General features: G+C 37.8%; 1 protein-coding gene across 2 annotated transcripts in view; it reads left to right on the top strand.

Annotated features, from left to right (window-relative positions):
• Nucleotides 1-15,025, top strand: part of LOC140927387 (protein broad-minded-like) — a 31,176-nt gene that overhangs the window by 542 nt on the left and 15,609 nt on the right. Inside the window, exons 2-18 of one of the 2 annotated variants that reach the window (XM_073377028.1) lie at nucleotides 898-1,044; nucleotides 1,892-1,949; nucleotides 2,429-2,566; nucleotides 3,973-4,098; nucleotides 4,698-4,776; nucleotides 5,422-5,525; nucleotides 5,987-6,048; nucleotides 6,827-6,974; nucleotides 7,304-7,360; nucleotides 8,559-8,652; nucleotides 9,322-9,462; nucleotides 9,649-9,738; nucleotides 11,551-11,636; nucleotides 12,627-12,674; nucleotides 13,260-13,399; nucleotides 13,949-14,141; nucleotides 14,775-14,848. In XM_073377028.1, the coding sequence (XP_073233129.1) occupies nucleotides 898-1,044; nucleotides 1,892-1,949; nucleotides 2,429-2,566; nucleotides 3,973-4,098; nucleotides 4,698-4,776; nucleotides 5,422-5,525; nucleotides 5,987-6,048; nucleotides 6,827-6,974; nucleotides 7,304-7,360; nucleotides 8,559-8,652; nucleotides 9,322-9,462; nucleotides 9,649-9,738; nucleotides 11,551-11,636; nucleotides 12,627-12,674; nucleotides 13,260-13,399; nucleotides 13,949-14,141; nucleotides 14,775-14,848 (1,785 nt within the window). Of the gene's footprint in view, nucleotides 1-897; nucleotides 1,045-1,891; nucleotides 1,950-2,428; nucleotides 2,567-3,972; nucleotides 4,099-4,697; nucleotides 4,777-5,421; nucleotides 5,526-5,986; nucleotides 6,049-6,826; nucleotides 6,975-7,303; nucleotides 7,361-8,558; nucleotides 8,653-9,306; nucleotides 9,463-9,648; nucleotides 9,739-11,550; nucleotides 11,637-12,626; nucleotides 12,675-13,259; nucleotides 13,400-13,948; nucleotides 14,142-14,774; nucleotides 14,849-15,025 lie in introns of both variants that reach the window. The other variant, XM_073377027.1, reaches the window with a different exon arrangement.

Genomic DNA, 15,025 nt, shown 5'->3' with positions numbered 1-15,025 from the left:
CTAGCCCGGGTCACCTTGGAAAAATCTACTGTTAAGTAACTAAATGCATTATAAATGTGCATAGGTTACCATGGGATTAGTATTACCAGCTAGGGTTTTCTATAAACACCTCCTCACCCCAGACCTCAGGAAGGTACTCGTTGATTTGAATATACATAATAGAGACCTTAAGATTCGAGGACGGGGACGACTACGAGTATGAGATTTGACCTAAAGCTTTTTCGCATATTTTTAATTATAGACTCTCGGGAAAGCTTCATTCTACCATTTTTCACTAGAAAATTTAGTACTGTTATCTTAAGTGAAGGAGGTTACACCCCCTCCAGATCGAGAAATGATAAAACTTCTAACATTTGATATCTTGTTTATGCTAATTTGACATTCTCGGTAAGCATCACAGTTGACTGATGACAGCTACCAAGTTTTCCCGCCAAAATGATAACACTGGTTCATGCACGTGCACTACTTAGCACTGAGAAAATCTCGTACTCATAGTTGTACTCATCTTAGAATCTAAAGGTCTCTGTTGAAATTCTCCAAGGAAACAAGAACTTGGAACAGTCATACATATGAATTCCAGATTCCCTTTAACTCTAAGGATACCCTTAAATTCTTCTTTTTCCAGAGGGTCTCTAGGGAGTGGAATGCACTCCCAGCAGCAGTAGTGTTGTCTCTATCGCTAGCTGTGTTCAAGGAGAAAGTGACTACTTTTATGAACTACAATCCAAACTAGCCTAGTCATTATATATGTATTTCTTTTTTTTTTAACAGTTAGTGTGATACGTCCTCACCAGCTTTACTAACTTATTAAAGGTAAAGGTAGAGGAGATTGGGATCTAACAAATCAGATGGTCTAATTAAACTAACTTGCACAAAATATCCTGAACTTCCTGCTAGATATGACTTTGTGAGGCAGCTTAGAAGCCGTATTGACAATACACTTACACCGTTGATCGACAAGAAGTTAGAGCGACTTGATGGAAGGGAGGGGGACAGGAACAACACCCTTCCAGTGATAACTGAGGAGATTATAGCATCACCAGAGTGAGTAACAGTTAATACACTGAAGGAATACATTGAAATCTTTATACAATGCTGGAGGACAGCTGTATCATAAAGCATTTCTATTATTTTATCTAGTCTCATGGCAGATTTAGGGATGGGCTGAGGGGACTGCAGCCACCCTTTTTTCTTTGAAATTTTGTATTATTTTTACTGAATTCCGTCTCAGAGAAATAAAGCTTATCTAGAATGGAGTTTTCAAGTGTCCCGCCACCCCTTTCTGAATTTTCTGGATCTGCCACTGAGTCTTTCCATGACCATGATAGAACCAGGGAGGGTTAATTGAATACTAGGACATTGGATAAAAGTTTAGCGGGATAATTGTGTGTATTACTGTAAGAAAATATTTATTATTATGATCTGATATAATGCAGAGTTTTTACTTTCTAATTCTTGGTACATATATGATGGCATAAAATATCTAGGCTGTGTTCTAGCATTACATTGCTTATTTTGCTCCTGGGCAATTTGAAAATCTTAGTTTTCCATAAAAACCATATCCCAGGCACCTTTGATTTCTCAGGTTCAGGGAAATGAGTTCCCTTCAATTATTCTTATGGCACAGCCTTGCATATTAAGTATGATCTTTTTTGCACTTAAAAGTTCTACCTGCTCATACAGTGTATACCTTGAGATATTGTCTGAACATTTTAATGGACTTTTCTTTCAAGGCTAAAGAAACTAGTACTGATCTTACTACTACAAAGATGAATATACATGTATGTCTATCACAGTTAATAGCCAGTCCACGTTGTAAAGATAGTATTTTCATTTTGTCTTTTTATGCTTGCTGCACTGGTCACTGTTGACCACCCTCTTACCCTTGCAGGTTTATCAATCTCCAGCAGTCAATATTAGCAGATACAAAGGATGCTGTGAATGCACTGGTATAATTCCTTACAAATACTTTTAATTAAAAATGTTACCAGTAGTCTAAAATGGTCTTCCTAATCTTCATAGCCAAGGTCATACAGGTGTACAGTTTTCAACCACCTAATTTCTGCAGAATTAAAGACCTGAAAATAGAAAGTTCTCATGAAAATTAGCAATGCAAAATTTAATAACTGATAGTTTATCCTCTGTGCATTTTGTATATGTACACTTTGAGCTATCATACATTGTATGTTCAATAAAGAAGAAGCATACTTCTTGAGTTGTTTGAAACATGGCTATCAATAGTACTGCATGTAACCCAGTTCTTGACAAATTCTTAAGAGTTTCTTTGAATGTGATATTTTCTGACAAATCATCTTGTCCATTTCTCAGCCATTTTTGGTAAAATTACATTTTGTAATAACTAGTAATACTAAAAAGAAGCATGTAATCACCTGTGATAACTTAATGTAACTTTTATTTTGATTTTCAGATCCAAACCTTTTCTCAGAATCCTCGCCTTCGTTTATCTGACTATGAGCTCACAGAAAACAGGGGCCGAATGGCACCTTTCAGGTTATCACTGGATTCAAGTGATGAAGATTCATCCATGTCATCTTCATTTGGACAGGTATAACTGGAGCAAAGTATTGATAAGTTGGTTACTTATAAATCATTCTCTTTGAAGGTGAAGGTGCCTTTTACAAGGTCTAAGAGATCACATGGTCCCCTTTTTCATCGCAGCCTGCCCAGTCAAAATGGTTTATGTAACAGTGGGAAGGATAACCAGGGTACCACATGACAAAAGCCAAAATGCATGTGGTTTCTCTAATATTGTTAAACGGTAGTGTCGATAAGGTGGCAATATTCCATTAGTCTGAAATGACATCCCCCCCCCTCCCCCCTCCTTAACAGGCTGCTGCAAGTGGGGGTAGGGTGAAGGGATGACTGAAAATTTAGACTAATATTCTACTGGAAACAGCAAAATTGCTGGCTACTCACTCATTAATTTGTTAATGGGCCACTTTTTGAACCTGGAAAATGGTTCGCCCTTGTTGTACATCAGTTTAAATTATGATAATATTGTTGTTATTTATATTATTTGCTATATTTGATTTCTTATCCTTAATTTTTCTTGAACTCTTGAATTTTTTCCCTTTTCTGGGGTCAACTACATTGGGACCTTGAGTTTGTTTGTTTGCCTCTGTAATTTGCTTATTATTTTTTTGTACACTTAATGGAAGCCTCTACTAATTTTAATTAATAAGAAAATATTCGATAATTAAGTAAATGCAAACCAGCCTATATCAATCAATAAACAAAGGACACATGCAAGTACATGAAATATGTTTCATTGTCCTACACGTACTTTGTACCATGGTATATTTTTCCTCTTTGGTTTTTTAGACTGGGTTTATGTTTAACATGACACCTGAGAAGTTTAGTGAGATTGCAGAGAATCTTGATCCTGTTAAACCACTGCAGGTGAGTCAAGCCTTATGATAAGTAATAACTTACTCTATTTCGAAAAGTAACTTATTTAATTATTGAATAAGTTACTTTTCAAAATTGAAAGAGTTCAAAAAGGGTTTGTCTACTAAAACAAAAGTGACATGCCAAAATTCAGGAATTTTGAAACAGTTTAAAAAATGACCAAAAACCCTTAGGAATGTGTACAAAACAGTACCCAATTTTTGTGTATGTCAAATATGCAAAAGCTTAAAGGTCTGGAGCAAGGCTGGAAATGAAGTGTAAGACTAGGGAGAGATGACAGGCATGTGAGGTTTGCCTGTTTAGTGTGAGCGAGACTCTGACAATGTGCTGGCACTTTGCACCTACATAGTAAACAATTTTGATTGTGATTTTGAGGGGAAAAACCTACTGTTTTACAGTCTATAAGGACGTTCTTGCAAAGAGAGCTTCATTATTTACTACAGGTGTATTTGTATTCTTGTAATTATTTTTAAAATTAATTGAAATTAAAAACACAGGTTATTCTCAATCAATGTATACTGTGTCTTATTCACTGATTGACAGGTGCGGATTAATGCATTGAATACACTCTACCAGTTTCCGCTTTCTGATGAACTCACAAGTAAAAATTCAGAAGGAATAAGAAAAGGACTCTTGGCTGCACTGGCAGATGGAGATGAGCATCTTGCAGTATGTCTGAAAACCTTATTCTTCCAAATACTGCAAACTTCTGCTAATATAAAGCCTCTCACCCCAGTGATAGGCCCATCTACCTGTAAAGAACAGCAAAATGCATATAAGCTCCCCTCCAGCCTCCAGCTTGTATTGAAAGGAATTTGATTTTTTATGACATTTTGAAGGTTTAAAAGTAAGTAAGTTCAAAAAGGATTTTGATCAGCACTAGTGTAGTTATAAGCCCCCCACCCCCACCCCCCATGAATACAAATTTATAAGCTCCCTAGCTGTTTATAAGCCATTGATCTTAAAACCGGTTATGAAGTTGTATAATCCCAGTTCTTATTTATAAGAGTGGAAGTGTATGATGTCAGAGTATTACCCACTTACCTACAGCATATAGTTGTGGCTAATATAGCTACATGAATTTCCCTTTTAATTTTGGCCTTTCTTTTTCTTTCATATGGCTTTTATGTTTGGGCGATAAAGAACTGAAATGAATTATTGATGATACTAACAAGTCCATTAGAAAGAAAGTTTGTGAGAACTTGATCAGACTTACCTACAAGAGCAGCTTCATATTATGTTATTAATGTTGTTTTCTTTTGTGATAGGAAAAAAGCCTTAAATTCCATGCAAGAATGTTCATGGCATCCTCTGCTCATGTAACTAAAGAGATCTACACATGTCTAGGTGAGCTGACTCTTTGTTATCTTGCGTTTACATGTAGCACTTGCGTTTTTGCTGTGGATGATAATTGTTAATTGTTGTTTGTTATTCCTCAAAATACTTCAGAGTTCTTATAGCTAGTTTAAATGTATTGGGGCAGTCCAGATCAATTAGAATTTGGAAGTGTGGGTTCTTAAGGAGAAAGGAAAACCAAAGTACTTAGGGGAAAACCTTGCAGAGCAATAGAGAGATTAACCAATAACAAACTCAACCAACATCATTATATCACCGATGCTCAGAATTTGAACCTGGGCCACATTGGTGGGTGGAGAGTGCTCTCACCATTGCACCACCCGTTGCTCACCAATGTTATGGTTTACTTTCATTCTTGGACCAATTTTTTTTTCTTTCGGTTGGTTTTTGTGGAAGATGGCGGAGATAAAACCGAAACAAAGTAAAAATTGCACTCATGATATATAAGACTGGATCACAACCCCTACAACAGCAGCCTCCCCACACTGACATTCTTTTGGCTTATCACATCATGCAATCCTCCCCAATGTTTGCAAGGAAGCAATGCATGACAAAACCCTAGGAACGTTTGCTTAGGATACTTGTACAGCAGGTGCTTGTAATGTTTTCCTACCATGAACTTTGATGTGTTTTCAGCGGAACACCTCTGTTCCTACTTCACTGATGTTAGTTTTCACCGAGTTAATGTAGAGAATGGTCTAGATGTTTCTACTAGCAGCAATCAAAGACTGCTCAAAAGGGTCAGTTTATATATATATATTTTTTATAATAAATTAATTTTATTAATAACAACAGAATCTTATTAATAATAGCTAATTATAAAGAATATTATTGACAGCCTGTAAGCAAGCCTGCTTTGTTCTTCTCTCTTCTGTGACCTTTAACCTCTCATGCTAGGCAAAAGTTTGAGAGCTTACATTGAGAGTATACATTGTACAGTCATGCACTAAAATGGGACTGCAAGCTAACAGATAATTTTACTTCTAATTTGATTTAATTTAATTTTAGTTTTTATTTCTTCTTATAATATTATGCGTTTCATAACTCCAAAGTTTTTTAGCCTACAGCTGTAAGTACAATGTAATTTTTTATTACAATCAGTACATAATTAATGCCAGCAAATTGTTTTCTATTTTCTTAGCTTTTTGATGCTTATCTGCAAATAACTGATTTAAATTTGTTTTTTTAAAACAATCTGCAGTTTAGGTTACTGAATGAATTCCAACATGAAGTGGCCTCTTTTTGGATCAGATATCCAGAATGGTGAGTTTAGTACCAAGTTTTCTTTCAGTTGTATAATTATAGATTCTTCATGCTGTTCAGCTCTTTAAGCCCCAGTTACACAAATCATACAAATTATTCGGACTTATTGCCATACATTTCCTTAAAGAAATAGTTGAGAGAATTTGATTTGAGAATTTGAGATCAAATCATCCTCCCTTTGTTAATTCTCATAACTGTTTTTCCCGACAATGTCTTCATAATGCTAGGAGAAGTCTGGTGTTGGTCACTCTTGGGCCTTAATGGTTACTCCTCATAGTGGCCAAAGAAAAACTCGCCAACAAATTCAAATTTCTTTTTTGTAAAATTCCAAGAAACAAAATAGTACCATGCAAAAGCTCTGTCAGTGAGGTTTGATTTGAATGGTAACACTTTAAGATTTTGTCTACATATTCAAAAGTTAGACCTTCACAAGTTTAGACATTGATTAGGCTTATGAAGACAACTACCTCTGATTGATGATGAGCATTTGAACCTTATTATATTCTTGAAAACTAATATCATGGTGTTACCTTTCCTTTTAAATTTTTTCCATAGCTATACTACTGGTTAAGTTGTAGCTCAATGTTGTATAAGTTTAATAAGCACCTCTTTAAAATAAAGATATAAATAAATAATATTAAATAAACAAACAAATAAAAACTGCCTTTTTTCCAATAAACAGCCTGATATACGTTTTTTTTTTAAATTACTAATTGCATTGCTTTCTGCAGTATTTTCAGTAACTTATAGTTCCATGTTGATCCTTATTCTTCTTCAGGTTTCTTGAGTCTGTCCTGGACAGTACATTTAATCTTTTCTCTTCAAGCTCTGTGGCTGGATTTGGTTCCTCAGACCTGCAGTACATGACACCACTGCATTTTCTAGCCCTCGTTGACCCAAAGGCAACCTGGTTTAAAAAGTGGATGGTAAGACATCATTTTAATTGTTATCATTTACATTGATGATTTTTAAGAAATGTACAAAAATGTAAGTTAACATTCACCTAGCACAATGGTTTGTAATTTCATTTGTATCATATTATTTTATATATTGGTAGTGACTTGTCATAAGCAAGAACAGTCAATTCATTCTGATCTAGTGCTTATATTCACCTGTACCCAGTGTAGTGTGTTGTCTTGGCATACAGCATGGGAAAAAAACAGTTTCAACATATTCCTTCCATGATAAGTAAGATAAATTCAATAATCATTCTTTTTGAAAAAATGCATGTATTATTGTTTTTAATTATTCATAGCATGGTAATTACAGTAGGACAGTTGCAATCAAAGAACTGAAAAAGCATAGCTCTTTGGTAAGTTTGCTGTGTGTGTATGTGTTTAATAGTTTTAAACCCCATTTGCACAAAGTAAAAAAATCGGCACCGCACACGAAATTTTTGGCACCCTGCCTTGTTTACCTGTGCCTAGACTACCTCTGGTAAAATTTTGAGCACTGGTGCCACATTACATTTGGGACCGATACGTTTACAAGTCGAAAATTGGGAGGGCCGTGCCTTAAAATTGTCAGCACGGTACCAAAAATTTGGCGTGCTGTGCTGATTTTTTTAGTGTGTGTAAATGGGGTTTTAGTCTTCAGTACATGGTCTGTCATGAGTAACAGAGAAATGTCACGTAAAATTTTTTCAGTCAACTTGCTCCTGCAGTGCTGTCACTAAGTGCCAGCCAGGGACTGCGTATATTCACCAGCTTGAATCATGAATATGACCCCTGGCTACTTTCATGGGAAGCAGAAAGAAAAATGAAACCAGAAGAACTTTCCAACTGTTCAAGTCCGTGTGTTCTAAATTGGATATCTGACCACTTGAAATCTTACTAGCAGCCCTGTTGCTCTGAGAAATTCTCCACAGTCTGTCCAATGTCCAGGGTCAAACTCCTCAGTTTACATGTAAGTTATGTTACCAAACCAAAGCAAACCAGCTAATGTCATCTAGAGGGGGTGACCCTTGACAGTTCAAAGAACAGTACTGAATGCATTGTAAGCCTGAGGCCTTCCTACCAAGTGTCCCTTAGTAATGGAGACTTTTCCCAGATCAAATTGGAAATTGGGCATGTTGGTTTGTAAAGAAGGCTGGGGAACACTTAAGTACGTGGAGAAAAACCTTTTGTAGCAAAGAAAATAACCAACAAAAAAGTCAGCTCACCTATATACAACATCAACATCAGGACTCAAACCTGAGCCAAATCGGTGGGAGGCAATTGCTCCCACCACTGTGCCATTCCAGCTTGCTCCCCCAAATATTTTTTACATGGATAACTGGCTAGTGAGAATTCTTTCTTGTTACTGCTTGTTTAAATAGATTCTGTCCTTGCAGTGTGTTTGTGGACCACTTAAGGTTGATTCTGTCCTTATTTGTGGGTCACAGTGTTAACAAGTGGGTCATTATCCTGGCTGATAAACATGATGTACATTGTAATTTTTATAAAGTATTTTGCCATTGGTTTGAGAAGTCAGTCTGTTATTATCATGAACTGATTTTGTCCATGTTGCAGTTAGTTGATGCTATCCGTCATTGTATTGACTTCTCCACAACATGTAAAACCCTTCAGTCCTTGGAACTGTTAGAGCTTGAAGAAGATCAAAGAGGTAAATCATCAACCTTAAGATGTTAAAATAATATTCTCGGCCCCTTCTACAAAACTTTTATATTGACTTCCTTTGATTACTGCAAGGTTACAATGTAGGTCAACTGGTAGAGCAATGGTCGGCAAAGTGAGAGGTCATTAGTTTGATTCCTCAATTCTCAGGGTTGTAAATTTAAAAAGGGAGATGGTAATGCCTTTGCCTCACAAACCTACGGATGGCTCAGATGGCCATGTATAATTACTAGCAGTCCCATCTCCAGTAATGATTATGAATGTGCATGTAATAACAGTGTCCTTCATACACTGTCAGAAGTACTTTCACTGTACCTAATACATTTGTAACACTTCATGACAGAGGTAAACAGACCAGTTTTTCCCCTTCTTAGGTGCTTATTCCTCTATACATGTAATACAATAAAAATCTTGAAATTCTATATTTTCTAGTGCATTTGATTTCTTGGAAATTGATCTCATGGAAACCTACTCATTTTAGCTCCCCTGTTTATCCACCACAAATGGCTTGGAACAATGTGGTTTCCAAAATCTAGTGAGCTTAAACCCTCTACCATCCCGCCTCTTTCTTTCATTAAGTGAATGGTTAATGAAGATTATGTGGAGTATTATTCATTGTATGCCTTTTATTGTTCATGCTAAGCCGATCTGCTTTCAGCTGTGGGCAATGATGGCTTGTTTTACACTTCCCAAGACTTGGAATATATTTATTTTGTTCATTCACTTTGCCTGCTTGGCAGAGTCCTTCTATACAGTGGTGGAAGAGACTTATTTCCAGTTGTGCTTCCAGACACTGAAGGTAACTTTCCATTGTCTTGTAAATTAAACTTAAAAGATCAACTTTCTCTTGATAAACCTGCAAAATTTTTTTGGGTTATGTGCTATCTGAAGGGAACAATTTACAGACATTTAAGACATGAAAGACCTTTCAAAAGTCAGCATCAAACCACAAACGACTGACAGTTGATTGTTGTTTGTGTTTCAGAAACCGTCACCATTTCTAGTTTACTGGTCGCATTGATTCGGATTATGTGCACAGCTTTGCCTAGATCTGGTACCAAACCTGTTTTAGATGGTAAGAATTTGCTGGATTTTCCAGTTTGCTCAAGTTAAGGAGGCTAGTCTGTGATTTTTGTTCAGATTTGAGTGCACATGTGGCAATTGTGGCCATTTCCTTCTCTTCTGTATTTTACTGAACCAGCCAAGACAGCCTCCTACGAAGACGTTCTTAGGGGTTTATCACGGGTTCCTACTCTACAAAGTGGGAGGATTGCGTGACGAGCCAAAAGAATGTCTGTATGGGAGGCTCTTGGTGAAGACAAGTAAGAGCAAGGCGGTCAACTCTCCCGGATAATCCGGGAGAGGAGACTCCAGATTTTGAACCGTTTCTCCCTTTCTCCAGATTAGAGTTTGAAATCTCCAGGATAAAAGCCAAAGTTTGCCATTTCTTGTAGAATCGACTTTCTGACAATATAACTTGAAGTACAGTGCGTTGTTTGAGCTATTTTACTGTTAATATCGAACGTTTCCTCACAAACTCCAGTATGACATTGTAATATAAGCAGTAATGTTATTGGTGTGAAATAAGCCAATTAGGTCAAATGTTACAATTCCACAATTTTTTTTCGTGCGTACTTTTCACAAATGACATCATGTGACATGTGCATTATGACGTCATCTATCATCCCTCCCCCATCAATTCTCAATTGGGAGCTTAAGCAACGACGACGCGGACGGCAACGAGAACGGCAAAAAAGCAATAGGTTTGATTAACAAAAATAACAACTTTGCACGTGAAAGTGCCTGAATTCACGTTTTGTCGAGGCCGGGAACACAAGACAACAACTTTCTGTTCTTTTCCTGAACTTTGATACAGTCCTAAAGAATTCAACTCCAAAAACATTTGCCAACATTTAACGAAGTAAACGAGATGGAATAAGCGCGATAAAGTTTGAAGCGGTGCGAATTCACTTTTTAAGTGACGTTTTTGTAGCTGTCGCCGTCGTTGTTGCTTAAGCTCCCTAATATTTGAAGACGGGGGGGGTTGAAAGCCCTGTGAGAGGCTGCACATAGTCTAAGGAGTGAGTGTTGATCTACTTGTCTATTATTTTGCTATCTTTTTCTGAGCACTGCTTCCAAGACATTTAGACACATGATACATTGTGAAGTGTGTTAGTGTAGTGGTGTTGGCTATTAAGACCTGAAGGTCTTCTGCTAAACCTTTTTTCCGTCACTCTCTCTCTCTCTCTCCACCTGCGTACTAGAGAGATTAAGATTGGAGGACGAGGACGAGGACGAGTACGGGATTTAATTTAACGTTTTTGTGCGTGTTCTAAAACAAGACTCCCCGGAAAGCTTCATTTTTCTTTTTTTCACCAAAATGTTAGTGCGGTTTTTTATACTGAAGGAGGTTAATCCCTCTCCCGATAGCAAAATGATAAAACTTCGTACATTTGACAACTTGTTCCCGCCACTACGACATTCTTGCTAAAACTCGTGGTAGAATGACGACGGCTGTCACGTTTTCCTGCCAAAATGACGCTGGTTCACGGGTGATGAATACTCAGTATTGAGAAAATCTCGTACTCGTAGTCGTCCTCGTCTCATAATCTAAAGCTCTCTACTGATAAATGTGTACAGTACATTTAAAACACCACAAAGGGTTAGCAACTATAGACTGGTGGCTGGTGTATAACAAATTAAATTTCAGCCTTGCTCACCATAGTGCCTCCGGTAGCTCAGTAATAAGAGCATTCGATCTACAACTCAGAGGGTCCTGATTTCGAATCTCATCTCTCGAATTCTTTCCGAGCCTTCTGACGTTGATTTCAAAATTGCTTTGTTGTACAGTACCTGAAGTCCTTTTTTCTTTATATTATTTTAACAGCGGAATTCCACCCGGGGTATTTAGTTTGTGATGTGCTTAAAGAGATTGCTTCCTGCACAACCTCCTGTATAGAGTGCCTCTGTAAGGTTAGTGGGTATTTTACTCTTACATGTCCTATATCTTTATTAGTCATAAGTTGCCTATGAGACTAGGTTAGTGCTGTGACAAATTGCACCATGCTTTAGTGATGCTGTTGGCCAAAGCGGAAAATACCTTCCTTAAATTTCCGTTTGGATGGTGCTTTATGTAAACCCGACTTTTGCAAAATCTTTTGTTCTCTGCACGATTTGCACGCGCGCAATGCATCAGCTCTTCTTAAGTTTGCACGCACTGGACGTGTAGTTCGTGCCAAAAAAAAAAACAACAACAACAACAAAGAAGCAATTCAATAATATACTGCAAAAGTAAGGTTTACATGAAACACCACCGAAATGGTAGTTTTAGAGTCTTTTTCGCTTTGGCCAATTGCTAACTCGTCCTCAGTCTATTTAGATGCGGGAATCGCTGGAATAGCACGCGGAGAAAGGAAGGCGAGAAGCGAGACCGCAGGGTTTTCTCGTTACCATCACCTCTCACGCTCCCCTTGCTTACTACACTTCTTTATAAATGGGGAGTTAAAGATACGGCGACGGCAACGAGAACACCAAAAAAGCAATAGGTTGAATAGGCAAAACAACAACTCTGCATCGCGTATTTTTTGTATATTTCTTTACCGTCACTGTACCACTACGACGTTAAAAAGCCTCATTTCACGTTTTATGGAGAACTTAAATAAGTCACGACGAAATTTCCTTTTTTCCTCTGAACGAGGATATGGTTGTTGGGAATTCGACTCCAGAAGAGTTCGGTTGCATTTGACAAAGTAATTGAATTGGGAAAATGGCGATAGAGATTGAAAGAACGCAAATTCACTTTTTAAGCGACAATTTCCTGCCCTTCGCCGTCGTGCTATCTTAAACTCCTGATAGTGAACTTATACAACACGGCAAACCTAAGTTCTCTGCAATGACGTCCATGAAACAGTACTCTTCACAATGATGGCAACATTTTTCATCGAAATCGTGCTTTTTTTTCAGGACGCCATCACAACCAGTCTTCTATCTCCAGTGCAGTCATGGCTTGATGTAAGTAGTCTTGTATAGTGTACAGCGGTAGGCAAGAGTTTCAGCGTCAATAGGGAGTATGACTATGAACTTTGGAAACAAGTGTAACTGATACACAATTACGTAGTTCACCTGTTAAAAACCAACCAAAAATCAACGTGTTATGTTTGAAAGGTAGGTTTGATTTGCAGGAATTAAGAAGATGTTAACAGATTTCTAAACATATTTAGATGTTTTCACAATTGTCGCGATATTATTGTCGTAACTTCGTACGGCCCATGTACGATACACGTTTTAGCTACCCGGAAGTAGCGACCTCCTGAAAGCAGCGACAGGAAAAGGCTGCTAAATCCGAAAGTAACGAGGATCGTTACGTTGGGATCTTTACGGTACTGAGAGAAGACAAACAAAGGGAATTAACGCTTTGAATGATGTGAACTCTGTTTGTCTTGTCTCAGTGCGTCTCTTACACGTGAGTGACTAGCTGCAAAGGGCCCAGTGTTTTTCCTTTGTGTGATCATATCCGTAATTCTCATCATCTTTCTGAATAATTAAGCAATGACATTTGGAGGAGAAATGTTATGTCGATTACTTGATAATGTACAGGGAGTAGAGAGCTGTGACAGTGCAGGAGCTGAGAATACCCTTTTGTTAGTAGCTGATGTTTTAGCCACCCTGGCTGTATCAGAGAATGGGCGGAAACAGCTGCTGTATGGAGAGACCCAGGATAGATGGCAAAGAAGCAGGTATGGCTGAACAGTTTCTTAAAAGGAGCTATGTTGGTAACTTATGTTTTCATCTTCATATTTACATCAGGCCTAGTTGTAAGCCTATAACATGGGCGCACTGCTGTCAAGATGGCCTTATCTTGTTCACAGACCCTCTAAACTCTCTTTAGGGATCGTCTAGCGCGCGTAAGGATATAATACCGCGGGGGATTTATTGACCAATGGCGCAAACAGGCTAACATGACTTACTTCTCTTCTCTTCTCTTCTTCTCTTCTCTATGAAAAGCGAATACTCTTACCTCCTAAACAGAGGGCCAGTGTAGTTTTCATTTTGAATAGCAACCGCTTTGTCGGTAATAAGTTTGTGTACAAATTTGCTTCAAATCAATGAGTAGACAGACACCTATTAGATTCAGGGTGGGGCAAACACGAAACTCGTTTCAGTTGTAAAATTCTCTGTTGTTTTTAACGGACCAATTGTTACTTTTTGTAGGTGGTATTATACCCTCCAGAATAATTTTTGTGCGAATTATTTTCTAAGCGTTCCCTCTTTTCTCCACAATTCAGGTTTTCTTCTGCTCATACTATAGCTCAGTTTGCCAAAAAAGCATTATCCGACAGACTTCCGGGAGGAACTCCTTCAAAAGCAGTTATATCAGGTTTTGTGTTTGTTTGTCGACAACTGTACAACACTTGTGATGGACTCATGGTACTCAATCCGTATGAGCTACACCAGTTTGTAGCCAACGCCTGGATTAAGGTAAGTGTTTGGTGTTTCACACCCGAGGGGTCTTCAGTTCAGTTACTTATTTTGCCACAGTAAAATAGATAGTATTTAAATAAATACCTGAATTGTTAAACTGGCAAGGGAGCCCAGAAGAAACCAAGAGATGAGTCTACCACCATCATCCTCAGTTAAGTTTCCATAGACAAATCTTACATTTCAGGCACTAAATACGATAAGAGGTTTTATATAAATAGTCACAAAGCAAGGTTTTCTTGGAGTTAGAGCCACGTGGTAAAGAAACGCGCATTTTTTTTCGAAAACGATTTAAGGCAAGAGAAACCAATGCTGTGCTCTAAGAAAAAATGAAAGTCACTCAGTTATTTGAACCTGTGAAATCCAGGGTGCCCGGTATATGATTTCTATGAAAAAGGTAAGATTTTCGAGTTGTCTGGGAGCAAAGGTTAGATACAAGGGGCCACTGGGCTCTGCTAGAACACAGCCTTGGAAAGGACTGCCGGACCGAAAGCCGCCGGCTAAAATTATGAGAAGTCTCCATCCTTCCTTGGGTACATTACTTTGTTCTTTTTTTTTTTTTTTCCCTATGGAAACATCGAAATAACTTTGTTAAGTTTGTTTAACTTCATCAGCTATCATTGTTTAACGTAGGTGTATGAATCAGCGTCTTCTGCTGATGAAGTATTGGCTCCCGACGAAACGTCACCAGAAGAACACGAAGAGCTGTAAGTAACGTCAGTTAGCTCGTTTATTAACATGGTAGACCATTTCACGATTGCTTTCATGACTGCATGGACTACATGTAGCTAGCGAAAATCCATCGACGTCCCTATAAAGAGCGCGCTAAGATAAATAAACGTTCTTTCAAGTTAATACGGTATTCTTGTAAGTGTGAGCTCAAC

The sequence above is a fragment of the Porites lutea genome, chromosome 2, assembly GCF_958299795.1.
Source record: "Porites lutea chromosome 2, jaPorLute2.1, whole genome shotgun sequence".
Taxonomy (NCBI): Eukaryota; Metazoa; Cnidaria; class Anthozoa; order Scleractinia; family Poritidae; genus Porites; species Porites lutea.
Note: the sequence above shows the minus strand (reverse complement) of the source record. Positions and strands in the feature narration are given on the sequence as shown.